Source organism: Planococcus citri, chromosome 1 (genome assembly GCF_950023065.1).
Source record: "Planococcus citri chromosome 1, ihPlaCitr1.1, whole genome shotgun sequence".
Taxonomy (NCBI): Eukaryota; Metazoa; Arthropoda; class Insecta; order Hemiptera; family Pseudococcidae; genus Planococcus; species Planococcus citri.
In genome coordinates this window covers 40030600-40046097 of record NC_088677.1, presented here as the reverse complement: position 1 = coordinate 40046097, position 15498 = coordinate 40030600, and the positions used below count along the sequence as shown (strand labels likewise).

At 31.0% G+C, this 15498-nt stretch overlaps 1 protein-coding gene across 2 annotated transcripts in view; it reads left to right on the top strand.

Annotated features, from left to right (window-relative positions):
* Rbp6 (RNA-binding protein 6) overlaps nucleotides 1-15498 on the top strand; it is a 324961-nt gene that overhangs the window by 167657 nt on the left and 141806 nt on the right. For both annotated transcript variants that reach the window (XM_065344750.1, XM_065344752.1), the window contains exon 4: nucleotides 5200-5284. In XM_065344750.1, the coding sequence (XP_065200822.1) occupies nucleotides 5200-5284 (85 nt within the window). The remainder of the gene's footprint in view (nucleotides 1-5199; nucleotides 5285-15498) is intronic.

Below are 15498 nucleotides of genomic sequence, written 5' to 3'. Positions count from 1 at the left end.
TTCTGAAAAACGTTTGTTATTATCCCAAGGAAAAAAGTAGGTGGAATAATTTAGAGTCTACCTAAATGGAAAGCTTTACCAGGAAGAAAATGTTTTTTATCGTTTGGTAAATGAAGGAAAGAATTGTCAAATGTATTCGTACCAAAGTAATATTTGCATTACGGTACAGTTCTGTCTCGAATCTAGGCTCGTATTACGTTTCTAAAGCATCAGTACCACATTCTTTATGTGCTGCGATTTTTTTCTTTTTCTTGATAATTAAAAGTTGATTAAATAACTGAAAAGAAGAAACATTTTTTTTTTTTGCTATAGAGGAAATGCACCTGTGCGTACAACTTTTTAATTGAAGGAATTTTCATTTGTTGTAGCGAAATAGTTAACGGAAAAAATAGCGTGGTGGAGAATGGGACACTGAATTGAACAAAATTTTCAACTTCTTGTTATTTTTCAGGAAAACCAAGATGTTTCAATCCAAAATTTTCTTTCAATAAAAATGTGCACTTTTTTCCAAAATGCCGAATCCTGAAATATATTTTTCATCAATTTTTTTTTCGTTTTCATGTTCTAGGTAATCTTGATTTATTTATTTTTTTTACTTTTTTGAAAAATTTATTCAACATTAGGTAATTAAATGAATCAGTCATTTCGAAAACCCCATAAATCACCATTTAAGGGGTTTTTATGTTTTTCACTGATTCTGATGGTGCTTTGCGAGCTCTATCGGATAAAGTTGGAAGGTAGCTCAAAAGTGCATATTTCAGCGTTTGTCATTTCGAAAACCCCATAACTCCTGCATTTACAGGGTTTTTGAAATCATTTTTTTATAAGACAAACAAAGAACATTAATTTCATGAACATCAACGTAATTCAATTTTTTAATTTATGCCGCGAAATGGATAACATTTTTGTTGCTTCTTTATTACATTACATTAATTGAGTCGTAGATTGCAAGTATAACTTCAATAAATGAATGAAAATCCATACTCAATCATTTTGGGTATTGTAGTTACTGGATTTTATTACGTGTCACTTTTCAGGTTTTAAAAAAAAGTCATTTCGAAAACCCCATAACTCCACATATTTCACAATGGAATTGCTCGCAGCCTACAAAACTTCAAGTTCTGGTAAAGGTACGGAAATATTTGTAATCATAAGACCTATCGATTACTGCACAAGTTTACTGTTATACCATGAAAATAAAGCGCACAAACAGTTTTTTTCATTTCCTGAAAAATTTTAAAAAGGTTCAGAATGGGGTTTTCGAAATGACTGATTCAAATTTAATGAGAGATTCATACATTTTTGTAGATTGATTTTGAGCACAAACAAACTATTTAAAAATACATGAATATCATCAACTTTTATTTAATTTTGAAAACTTTAAATGTAATTTTTGATCAGTTTTTAAGGAAGAAGTAGGAAACGAGAAAATAGGCTATAGGTATTTTACGACGATGATGGAAAAAGTAATTCTTAACGAGAGTGGGGTCAATTTCGTTCTTTTTTTGTGGTCAGGCAAACCCTGTAAGTATGTATGTAAGATTATTTTACAAAATTTTTTTTTTTGAAAGCTCAATTTTTTTGTGATTTGGTCAATTAGGCGGGGTATTCTATTTCACTTTTCAAAGCAATTTGTTTCCACAACATTGAAACCTTAGAGAACCTCCAATGGGTTTAATAACTCGAGTACCTCCATATCTACTTAAAGTATACCTACGTATTTTTATCAAATCCTGTTCCTGAATCTTTGTTCAGAAACCTCGTCAAACTCTTCGCCTTCCCTTTCTACGTGTTTGATGATTTATAGAGAAATCAGCAACCGATACCCGAACAATTGTGGTTTGAGTAAATTATAATTTCTAATTCTACCTTCCCTATTCTCGTTGTGAAAAATAATTTTCCACATTATCTAACAGCGGGTGTAGTTTTTCATTTGTTTTATCATTCATTTATTCTGCCGTACTCGTACTATTATTTTTTCCCTCTCAGTAACGAAGAATAAAAAATATAACGTCCTTACCGCATTTCCAGATTTGTTGAGTTTTCACTTTTCAGTTAATCATGGAAAAGGATGAAAGAAATGTCAACGATGGAATCCCGCGGGTAAATTGCCTTCTCGTGTGAATAGGAATATAGGAAACAGAAACTATTACACTGTGACGAGGAAACGAATCATCATAGCACCGTTTCTCTGGTACGTTTTGCTGAAAGAGAACGCTTTGCTGTGAACAACTCGTTAACTTGCCTGCATCTTTTCGGTGACGCGATGTCGTGTTATATCGATAGGTAGTACCTACCTACATGTATGTAATTCTAAATGGAGCAGACATACTGAAGAGTGAAGAGCAATTCGTTTATGTCTTTTTATCGTGAAAATCATGCATGGATTCTTTAACCGTCTGATTGTGAAGGTAAACCATTTTTCCATCTATATTTTGGCCATCTTTTTGAATCGTAACAAAAAATTAATTCGAAATACAATTGCTATAAATGTATTTTATATCACCTACCTAGTACCTATAAATTAATTACGTATACTACATATGTAGGTTCAAATGTAAGTACATAGATGGGTGTACTCGTATTAATAATGTATACAGTACCTATTTTTTTAGTTGAAATAAGTCTGGTAAATTTTGGGGCATGGTTAATAGCGAAGATGTGTAAAATAATACCGCGGTTAGATCACTATTTTGTAGAGAATTTGATAAGAGGAGAAACGTTTTGCGTCGTTAAATAGCGTATTAGCCCTATACGCGGTAGACCACGCGACGCTTGACTGTTACAACACGAATAATACATTTGCAGGTTCGTCCCCTATTTTCTGTTTTCAGTCGCTCTTCTGTCAATGACGTGTTCTCGCCTCCATTCATTATGCTATTTTCGATGAGTTATTAGTCAAATGTTATGGCAGTTCGATGTAAATTGTTTCTAGTTTTCAACAGCCATAAGCTACCTACACCTACCTTAATTAAATACTTCAACGATGACTTTTGCATTGGGAATTTTTTCAGTCTGGAAAATCGAGTTGTCTTCGTGAAAAATTTTCCGCTGCATCGAACAATTATATTTGACATTTTCAAATAGTTCGCAAATAAGCAAAAAAAAAAAGAAAGGAATCTAAATATAATACTTGTGCATAGATACGAGTAGATTTAAACTTAGTCATTGTGGTGCCCGTTTTAAGTATACGTAGTCATTGTGGTGCCTGGTTTTGGGCTTGTGGCGCCCAAATCGGGCACCACAAGGTCTTTTTATATAAAACGATGTAGAATTTGATGAAATGCACTCTAAGGTGAAAAAAATTTTTTTGAGGCGGGCACCACAAGTACCAAGTTTATATAACGGGCACCACTATGACTAAAAACCCCCCAAAAAATAAACTGCTCCAAAACACCTTTATCATACATATATATAATATGATCCTCTATGTACGCGGGCACCACAATTACCATAAAAGACCCGGGCACCACAAGGTACTAGGTACTTACGTGTATTCATATATTCTGTGTGCCAACTTCAGAGATGCTGTGGTGAGGCGTGAGTCAGCTCAAAGCACCACAAAATCGTTTCATTGTACATACAATGAACATGTTGCCTATCTCGTCGAGTGAAGGTAAAAAATATTTTTTAGAATCGATGATACATTTTTCAATTTTTGTTTGATTTGGCCAACGGAATTCACTTAATTTACTTTTTTACCGTGGAAATGTACGTATACTTACATCTAAAAGTGAACTATAGACCAATTTGATAAAATTAGTTTTATACACAGCTTTTGCAAACTGAAAAGGGCTGCGAACTAGTTGAAAATTGTTCTATCTGATTTCTTTAAAAACTGCAGTCGCGTTAGACATTCATACCTATCTATGTGTAGGTCTGAAAATAATATTTGTAACCTTTTTACATCTCAAAAGTGTTCTCCCACTACCATTTTAGAGAAAAATAGCAGTCGCTGCACTGCGTATACATATATATATACGTAGGATGTACATTGTACAATAAGTATTTTTGTTATGAAAACATGCTATAGTCTACGAGTACGAATAGGTACATGTAGAAGAAACGTACGCAAACGAAATTGCATTTCCTCCTTATTGATTGTAGGTAGGTCTAGGTACCTGTACCTACCTATGTGTACTGTGTAGTGTGTGGATGCGTAAGGATACACAATTGCACTATACATAAATATATAGGTGGGTAGTTTACTCCTATACTCATATTATTATATGTATTTGGGTGAATAACGATTTGATATTCCGCTACAAGCATTGCATTCGGGGTATTTGTAGAAGTCTTATTTACTTCGGCGTTTCTGCGTTTTCATATTATGTATGTTGGTATCTTAAATGTTTCGACTAGGACTCGTATTATGCATTGACTTCCTTTGAGATTTTTCTTTTGAACTTATATTTTATTGCAAACCAGTTGTATTGAAAATGATGTTCTTGTGTTTATTGATGCTTTTGATGTTGTATGATAGCTATTTCTGAATGCTTGAGTATGTGAAAGTAGATAAGCAATTTTGAAACATAATGAATTTATAAACATGAATATTCCATCGATTTCAACATAGACCCCTCCTCGTCCACTTGATGTACTTATTCTCAAATTTAAAATAAAAAACACACCATTACCTGCTAAAATTTCAAAATAATTTTACGTAAATGGTGAATACAAAACCCATAGGTACCTGACACCTGTAAGTATTAAGTTAAGCTTTATTGACTGGATATGTTGGTTCCAATAGAACAACATTGAAATAAGTGTTTCTACTTACTACACTCATAAATAATTTTAATATTCAGCTAAAAATATAGTTTACGCACCTAATTGATAGAATAAATGAGTGCGTGCTTCAACGATTTTGAGTGAAATAATTCGTAGAAAAATATAAGTTGAGGGAAAAAATGAGAGCCAGTTCATTTCCAATGATACAAATTTATGCAAGTTTTAGGTGGTAAGTATACCTACCTACCTTGGCACTCATTGCAATTTCGTGGGAGTTGTTGAAAAATAGGTTCTTGTTGTTGCGCATTAGATATCATTTATCATTTTGAACTGCATTCATAAATCAACTAGCGTAATTTTATTGTTGTTCTTTGATATGCAACAAATTCCGTACTACAATTTGAAAAATTTAAGTGTTATCTTATTTTCAAAAATTATTATAATATTTATGTTTTTATTATGTTGCAGGGGGTTCGGATTTGTTACTTTCGCAGAAGCTTCTAGCGTAGATAAAGTATTAGCAATTGTTACTCATGATTTAGACGGCAAAAAGGTAAGAAAACGTTGTTTTTTCGATTTAAATAATTAAGTATCTAACTATGGAGGATGCCCCAAAATTTTTTGATTTAGACAAACCTAAATCAAAAGAGCATACAGAAATACATCACCAGCCAAAATTTCAGGTTCTAAAATGCATTTCTCAGTGTTGATGAATTTTTTGTAAATTGTTACGACGAAAATGCGAAAAATTTCAAAATTTTACCAAATTTGGCCCAGAAAGTTGAAATTTGTTATGTACTCAATTTTCTGTCCCCTCCCCCTTCACAAATCTATTGGGGCAGATTTCGAACCATTTTAAGTATAAGTACATAGTTCTGAAGTCTCCAACAGATTTTCTATCGTTGGAATTTTCTTCAAAATCTTAACTAATGAAATTATAAAGCTAAAACTTGCTTATACCCTATAATTTCAACATTTTGAGTAGACTGGTCTAAAGCCTCCAGCTATATTTTGACAATCCCAGATTTTCAAAAAGTGCTATAAAAAACTATCAATATTCAACTTGAGCATTCATGAAAGCGATTGGTGCTTGTTATAAATTAGTGACCTACTTGATCGATTACTTATCACTTTTCAAAAATTGGTTTCCACCGGTTCAGAACTGTATGTATATTTTTCAAATTTTCAGTTGTGAAATCACTGGAGATGAACAGTGGCGTAGCCAGGATTTTCTCAAAGAGGGGGCAAAACCAGATTTTTTAGGCATGAAAAACCGATATGAGGGGTAATTATCTGGAAACTTATTGTTATGTGTGATGATTTCATGAAAATTAAGGCAAAATTACTGCTCGAGCGAAGCGAGAGCGAAAATTTAAAAAAAAATGGGTCCAAACAACAAAAAAACGTCCATTTTAGCATGTTTTCTTTCAAATTTTTGCTCGCAAGGGGGGACCATGGCCCCCTTCGCCCCCCTTGGCTACGCCACTGCTGGAGAAATTTGTATATTTTAGGTTCCGAAGCTGCGGAAACCGATTTATTTGTTGAATCAATTAATTGTAATAACTTAGGAAATGAAAACAATGTACATTATTTTATATCTGTTATGTGTACGTATATAACTAGGTATAAATAAGCTGAAATGTGAAAGCATGTTCACATTGTTACATTGGTAATACTAATAGCTTCCAGCAACATGTACGAGTAGCTGTACCTTGTTACCTATACCTACCTATCGTAACTGCGAGTGTGTGTGTTACTGTTTTTTTAAAGCAGGAAAAACTTTGAAAAAATGTTCTCAATGGAATTGACGAACAACGATTAATATACGTATTTACATATCGTTTAAATTATGTACTACGAATTTGATGCTTATACGTACTAATTTAACCTTATGATTTTTTCTCTCCATTTTCAACCGCAATTGAGTGCGATAGGATGATTACCTACCTATGTATGTATTTTAAAGTAATTGGTAGAGGTGCCTAATTTGATCGATCTCGACACTTTTTTAACGCAAATATCATGCTTTAAATATTGTTATTCGTCGAACAAAAAGAACGATGGTAAGTATTAGAAAAACAAAGCAAGCTTTTTTCGTTTCCCGAGCCCTAATTCTGATATTTGCTAACCGTTCAGTGAAAACAGAAAAGGACAACATTAGGTAAATATAGAGTATAGAACCAGATTTGCACGCAGTTGATTTCAATAATGGTCTTTGCCGGAAACGGGTATAGGGAATGGTACTGGAATATCTGCAATTCGAATTCGTTTGCTTAAGCTTCGAAGATTCCTAGATGGAGTTTACTTAGCGGCTTTAACGGATTGAACAATGAACAGGAGACGGGAAGGTTGTTAATCTTCTCGCTATCAGATAATTCGTTTCGAGGTATTTGTGTGGTGGAATTTATCATTTTGCATGATGCTTCTCCTACTGTAAAGGAGTTAAATCAACGAAAACTTGCTTTTATTCTATCGAGAAATCTGTTCTCCGGTTGTTTTTGAATGAAATCATTCCGACTGCATGTTTATAGTATAGGGTTTGTCTTAGTATTACAATTGTCATCTTACTAGAAAAATATGGGCTCCGGTGTGTCGACTGTCGAATTTCTTCGCTGCGCGATTTGTCCAAATTCGCATTTTTCCCCCTTTCAGCGGCAGGGGATGGATAAATAAATTTAACAAATGAGAAACAATTGTCAAATTACGAGTTTTTCCCATCGAAATTTATCGCATTTTATCGAATTTAAGTGAGGTTTTTTTATTTGGAATTTTTTACGGCGAGAAACAAAAGTGGAACGGGAAAATGTTAATTTGGCTTCTTTTTTCGAAGCAGTGATTTGGTGTGATGACTCGTTGGACGGAAGAAGATCTGAAGGTGCGCATTAATAGTTCTGTGTAGTTTTTATGTGGAATGTTTTTTTTTTTTTATAGTTGAATTTAGCGTAATTTACCTATTTTTTCATAGACTTTACCAACATTCGTTTAGTTTCACCCTCGTGATGAAAAAGTTGCTTCAAGGTTAAAAAATGATATTGTTTTGGAATTACATACATAACTTATCTCTTGAATTTAACTGATGGTCAACCTTTTGATCGTGAAGTGCGTATGCTAATATCAAACATTTGAAGCTTACCTATTTATCGTATTCACTTACTAGACATCCGGTATATTTATGAACGTACCGACCTTCTTCTTTTTTTCGTTGAAAGAAGAAGAAAATTTTAATGAAGAATTGGCATAATTTACTTACCAATCTGCGTACCTATTTTGTAATACATATTGTTGAAACTAAGTTTATTTTTCCGTGTTGGAAAAAGCGGTACCTAAGAAAGCCAATGATACCCAAGGACCAAGGCCAAGGTTGGTGAAATTAATAAATAAATAAAAAAAAAAAAAACAGGCACGAATGCCTGAATAGAAATACTTCCGCGTAAGATTCTTAATCAAGCGTTTTCTTTTAGCTAAACGATATTAAGAATACAGACTTTTGTTATGTAACGTATCATTTGTTGTAAGTAAGTTAGCTGTTTCTGAAGAATGAAAGAAAAATGAAATGAAGAAAAAGGGGTTAGGAATTGGCAGTAATAATTTCACTAATGTTTTTTTTTTATTTGATCCGTTTACTTCGTATAGTAAATGGCGTGCGGCTTAATTAATTGTCTAATTTCTTCTTTTTTCTTGTAGGTTTGAAAATTTGATTGTATCTTTTTATTGAAAAGGATTTCAGGATTTTTAATAATATTATAAATGCAAAAACGAAAAAATAATTGGTGAAGTGGTTATTTCAACATTTTAAATAAATTCCAAATGAACTCTGATGACTTAAATGAACAGTGTAAATTTTAGTTGTAGGTAATTATCTATCGTTATCCTCTGCAACTGAAAATTATGTGTATTTTATTTAGATATGTATTTTATTTTATTGATCGACAGCATTCCAACAATAAATAAAAACGTGGTCGGAAAATATTACTTTTATTAACATAAGGAAGACGAGGACGAGGACTATTTTATTTCTTCCAAACGATTGTATGGTCTGAGTCTGAATAATATTTTGTTTCTTATCCCCTTATTTTTATTATTATTATTATTTTTTTTTCTTTACAATAGGTACATTTCACGTTAGAAAACATATTTTTCTTCATGTGTGAGTGTAAAATTGTGAAATTTGAATAATTTTTTCTCTTTGTTTTTTACGTCTTCTCTCCAAAATATTCAGAGAACTGTTGAACTCCAAGCGATATTTACATTGGAAGCATAAAGCTAGACAGTAGAAATATTATTTCAAGTGTATCCACAACATTTTTACGGTAAGAAAAAAAAAGTAGCCCAATTCTTACATAAAAACATAAAATTTGAATTCTTAGTTTGGGTTTTAGCCGGATTTTTAGAATCCAGCTGCGAAAGATGGTAGGTATGAATTCGTTCAAAAAAATATAGAATTCGCGAAAAAAAGTAAATTAAAAAAAAATTATTCATTTATCTTTAGTTGGCCTGGTTTTAAAATTGATACTTAGATGTTTTGAGTATTCAAACTTGGAAAAAAATTTACTCGAAGATTTTGATTTTTTTCCTTGTATTTTTGGACAACTCAAAATAGCTTTTTGTTTCTATTCCCTTCGGTGTTTGATTGTGAGAGTGATGAAATTTTATAAAAATTGAGCAAACAAAAACAAACAATAAGTGTAGGTAACGATGGGTAAGTATGTAAATCAATTCCATGTGCTTTTCAAGCAACAGAATTTTCATTTGAGTAAAACGAAATGAGGATACAAATAAGTTGCAAATTTTTACAATCAACGTGTATCTACAGTATTCTAAAGAATCGTAATACCTTACCTAGTATACCTACTGCTACCTACTGATGCCTATAAACTATCTGACTTGATATAACGAGAAAAATGAATATACGTAGAATTTACTGATTTCGAAAAGATTTTATATCGTTCGCTTCTTCATTCTCTTTTGAACGAATATTGTTTATCAGATTTATTTATAATGATTGAAATAGTCCAAGAAACACAGTTATTATTTTGTAGTCGTTTTTTCCTCATTACTGGGGTAAAATGAATTTTTTACAAGTCAGTAAATATCTGGGATTTTTTCATTTCGTTTTCGCAAAATTGATAACATCAAAATGACGCATACGACATTTTTTAATACTTTTTCTCTATTTTTATCATTTTGCTGTTGATGAGATAAAGAAGGTTTATTGCTGACAATTGTAAAAAATAAAGCAAAATAGAAAAGGAAGGAAAATGAGGAAAAAGATGAAAGGCTTCGTTATATAAAGCATATCTACTTTCTGTGAACAGTGTTATATGAATATTTTGAGGGATTTTATTTATATTTTAAAAAGTTCATTTCGAGTGGGTATAGGTACCATATTTTTTGGTTACTGATTTTTTTTGTTAGTTTTTTTTTTTTTTAATGTTGATAGGTATACCCATCCAATAAAAGTTGAATAGGAATAAATTGGGAAAAAAAACAAATCCTATAAATTAACTTTAAATATGTACACGTAATTTGTAAACGAACAAAGGGTTCTAAGTTCAACAGAAATAAAATTTTCTGCACTATTCCACCCAAAACTGCAGTTAGTTGGAAGGGCAAGATATAGCTTAGCTTCTCTCAAGAAAATCAAGCCAACAAGTACTTAAGTTACGGACCTGAAAATGAAGGTGCAATCGTACTTCAAGCTGTTTGTCTTTCGATTGATATCGAATGGTACAGTTGTGTAACATCTTTGTAGCTACCTAACTAATTTAAACATGTCAAATATAGAGACTTGGGATTTTCATTCCGATTGAAATGTTATGATATTGACATTGTAACGTCGTACACGTTTGGAATAAAGGTTTTAATTTCAAGGTACCGAACCTATCGTACTTGGCAATATGAAATTTTAATTTTATTTTTAATAAAAGCAAGTTTCCAGCTAACATCAAGATTTACTGTTTCGAAATGTCATTAAGAGGAAAAATCGGATAAAGCGAGGTAAATCATTATATACTATTTCGGACTTGGCCTTTTCATTTTAACGTTAGGTACCTAAATTTCGTCTTATATCTTGGCTTGTTAACGGGAAGTTTCTGTGGCACTATCCGAAATAATTAATATCCTCGTCATGTCTCCTGCAGACAGTTTTCAACTAAGCTTTCTTTTTTCTTCATCTTGGTGTTTGCGTCTTATCCTTATATTTTTTCGAGTTTTTGGCCGAATTTATTTATTTCTCAAGTCGATGGTATGGCAGTGGCGATGGCGATGGCGTTGTGCGATGAAACAAAGTTGAAATTTTTTATAAGTAGCGTGGCAGTCGAATCGAGAAATGTGGTCGGTTTAAGTACAATTACAAATGGTTCAAGTTTAAGCTGTTGTTTTTCTTTACAAATAATGGCCAGAGTTTCTAAATTAATTTACATCGTTACACAGTAGTCTACAAGCAGACGAACTTACTCAACTTGTATACACCTTTTGTACATCGCCTACTTACGAGTCGTTTAGTTGCTGGATAACAATTGTAGGTATCACCTAATTATGTATTATTAAACTGACATTTCTTTGTTTGAAATTCAAGTATTTTTATAATCACGTAATTGTGTGTTTTGTTGTGGACTTTTTTTTTTATTTATTATGGATTTATTTTTACGTTAGGTACAGATTTCAGATAACAATTTTTTGAGTTACCTACCTATTTAAAAAAAATATATATATTTACATTTTTATTATTTTATTTATAGGTATTCAACTTGATTATGATTCCCATTCTATAAAATACGAGGTAGGTACATATTTTTTAATCAGAAAAACAGTTCCCCTGGTTCATGAAAAAGAATTTTCTTGAAGATGTACAGATTGAGCTGAAGTAGCTAATGTGTAAATTGCCAAGTGTTTGATGGGTAAATAATACTTAGTTAATATTGTGTAAACTGTTCTGATATTTCAAGAAAACGTTCCCTGTTGCCATAAAACAATGAAATAAACTACCTACATATATCAGTAGATATAAAATGTATTTCCTGGCACTGGAGTAAGAATTCTTACAATACTTTTTAAATTCAAAAGTATGTGGAAACTTATGTGAAAAATTTCACATAAACCTTCACATAGTTTTTCATTCAATCAAATGCAAAAATATTTACAAAACTTAGATATTGAAATGAAATGCAAAATTTTTTGCAATACTTAAACATTTCAAACAAATGCAAAAATTTCATCAAAACTTGAACATTTCAAACAAATGCAAAAATTTCATCACAACATTACCATTATACCACTAGTTAAAGAAAACATTATCACTTAATAAAGTGACAACACAAACATCAGCACCTTTATCATAGAAACTGATTCTTTTAACTAATGCACCCACCAGATGTGGAGGTTGTTATTGAAGAGAAATTTTTGCATTTGATTAAAACAAATTGACATTTTTTTTTCTTTCTATTATAAAATAAATAATGAACACTATTGAAAAGAGCCACCTTGAATTAATAAAAGATTATGTTGATTGGGAGGCAATTTCAGTTCATCAAAAACTGTCAGAAGATTTCATTAGGGAATTCAAAGGCAAAGTAAATTGGGAAGAAATTTCACGTTATCAAAAACTATCAGAAAACTTTATAAGAGAATTCAAAGATCAAGTACATTGGAAAAAGATTTCAAGATATCAAGATCTATCTGAGTATTTCATAAGAGAATTCAAAGATCAAGTAAATTGGGAAAGGATTTCATGGCGTCAAAAACTATCAGAAAACTTTATAAGAGAATTCAAAGATGAAGTAGATTGGAGTGAAATTTCAGGAAATCAAGCACTATCAGAAAACTTTATAAGAGAGTTCAAAGATCAAGTAGATTTTAAATGGATTTCAAAACATCAAACACTATCAGAAAACTTTATAAGAGAATTCAAAGATCAAGTTGATTGGGGAATGATTTCAGTTCATCAAAAACTGTCAGAAGATTTCATTAGGGAATTCAAAGACAAAGTAGATTGGAGAGGAATTTCATGGCATGAGATGCTATCTGAAGATTTCATAAGAGAATTTAAAGACAAAGTAGATTGGTATAGAATTTCAAGGTATCAATATTTATCAGGAAATTTCATAATAGAGTTCAAAGACAAAGTAAATTAGTGCGCAATTTCAGAAAATGAAAAACTACCAAAAGAACTTAAAGACATAGTAAATCGCAATATTTCAAAAGGCTTAATTGAACATATTTTATGTAACTTAGACTCAAGTAATATTCATATTGTCAGACTTTAATGATGTGAATAAAAAACTTTTTTATGAAAAATTTTTTCATAAAAGATGTAAGATTAATTTACAACAGCTCTATTTGTGAAAGGGTTATAAGTAGAAACAACATTATAAATAGTTACAATGTGTATTACTGTATCAGCAGAAAGAGCTTCCTTGAATCTAAATTTTAATTTTACGTTTGTGGTACTCTCCTTTATGCTTTCAGGTTGGCAGGTACAATCAATAGCTATTATGGGATATTTGTTGGCATAATCATTTATAGAACAAATTGGTTTCCCTTCATTACCATAATAAGCTAGTTTGAAATTTTTAAACATTTGATAAATTTTATTATAATCATTTTCTGAACTATTTATATTTAGTTCAGTTTTAGGATAATGTTCATTATTGTTGAGAACAGCTTGAACGTTTTCAAGGCCACATAAATCAAATTGACTATTATCCACTTTGATGTTATCATTTCTATTTTTTTGCATCCCAATAAGAATAAATATTGGATTCCCATCACAAGTATATTCACATGTATACTTTTTTGTTGTTATACCAGTTTTAAACTCATATCCCCAATGTCTAAAAATTTGTGGTAAATCTTTTGAAGCCAGTATTTGTTTTAGACATTTGTTTTCCATTTCTCTTCTCAATTTTACCTGTGACATTATTAGTGCAACATCTGTAAATTTTATAGTAATAGTATGTTCATTTGCAAAAGTACTATCAACTTGAAACATATTATTATAATTATTGAGATGGGTTTTTGTTAACCTTAATTCATGTGGGATGTGAAATACATAATCCTTGTGATCCTCATGATAACCAAATAGTGTTTCTAAAGGATCATACAAAGTAAAATGTCCCGATTTGTTCAGAACATTTGAGTTTGGAGAGGAGATATTCCAACCTCCATCATTGTAAATCGAATCAGAACCAAATGAAACAATTCCTTTCATAGTAGTAACCACACCTGGCTCTTCAACTGAATCTATTATTTTATCACATTCCAAATATTCAATTTTTGAAAATAAATGTGGTAGTGGATTAGTAACAAATGATATTTTTTTCAAATCAAGTTCTGCTACAGCACTCTTGTCAGAATTTTTAGTCACTGTAACAATTCCTTTCACAAGTAATCCACTTCTATGTGGATGGGTAATGACATCTTCATTGTATGTTCTTATACGAATTTTACTATTTCCTTTATTTATGTCATCTTGTGGAGAGGGTCTGTAGACTACAAAGTCTTCACTTTCAATGTAATTTTGTATCATATTTATAATAGGAAAAATTTTTTTTTATTAAAACTTGGATTTTAAAAGTTCTTCATTATAGAATTTCCCTTCAATTTCTTCACCATCAGTATCTTTAATAGAATAAGTTACAGGAGTTGTGTGAAATATTTCATCAACTACAAAAATTTCTTTAGTCCAGTTATTCTTGTACTTGTTATCAAAAACTTTTTTATATGCAAAAATTCTAACTCTATCTCCCTGCTTAAATTTCTGATTCGATTTACATTTGGGTTTATTTTTGTTAAATTTCATCAAAATTTCTTCTGCATTATCCTTATCAACTTTAATAGGTGGCATACCAATAGTTCTATGAACATCTTTTGTGTTATATTCTTCTAGTATTTTAGGTAAAATATCAATCCATCTGAAATTCTTCCTCATCTCAAAATAAATTTTCAACTTTTGATTTAATGTTCTGTTGAAACGTTCAATTATTGCAGACTTTTCCTCATTATTGGTATGATACATTTTAATGTTGTGTTTTTTCAACATTGTCTTGAAAGTTTGATTTACAAATTCCCCACCTTTGTCCACATGAAGTAAATTGGGTTTTCTTTTCGAGATTTTCAAAATATTTTCAAAAGCATCTGTAGCTGCTTTGCCTGACTTATTCTTCAAAGGTTCAATCCATACAAATTTAGAAAATGTATCTTCAACATTGAGCATATATTTAAAACCATCATTTTCTTTGGAATATTTGTCCATAATTAATAAATCAGCTGCCCATAAATCGTCAATACCTTTGGTTACAATACTTCTTTTACAAAACTTTTTCCTAATAGGTGCATGTAATTCTTTAGCTTCTTCCATTTATTTATTGTATATAAAAAAATCCTTTAAAACTTTGTTTAAAAATTTCATTCACATTATCACAATCTTTATCAATTACTAGAAAGCCATACTTAGTTTTCCAACAAATATTGCACATTTCCAAATATTCATCAAATGTTACTAAATGTGAGACATGATTATCGTAGATGTGTCTCGAATTTCTAAGATCTTGCATAAAAATTGCCAGTAAATTAAAATTATCTCTTATACATTGTTTTGGACATTTTGAATAGGATTGAGCTAGATAAAAGCAAGAAATATTGTAATGTCTTCCTCTCAGATAGAAATTTGCTATTTTATCTTGAGGGTCTGTCAAAACATCGTCAAAAATTATAACTGAATTTGGTTTCATTTCTTCAGGTTCTTTCAAATCTTGAGGTAATATAGTA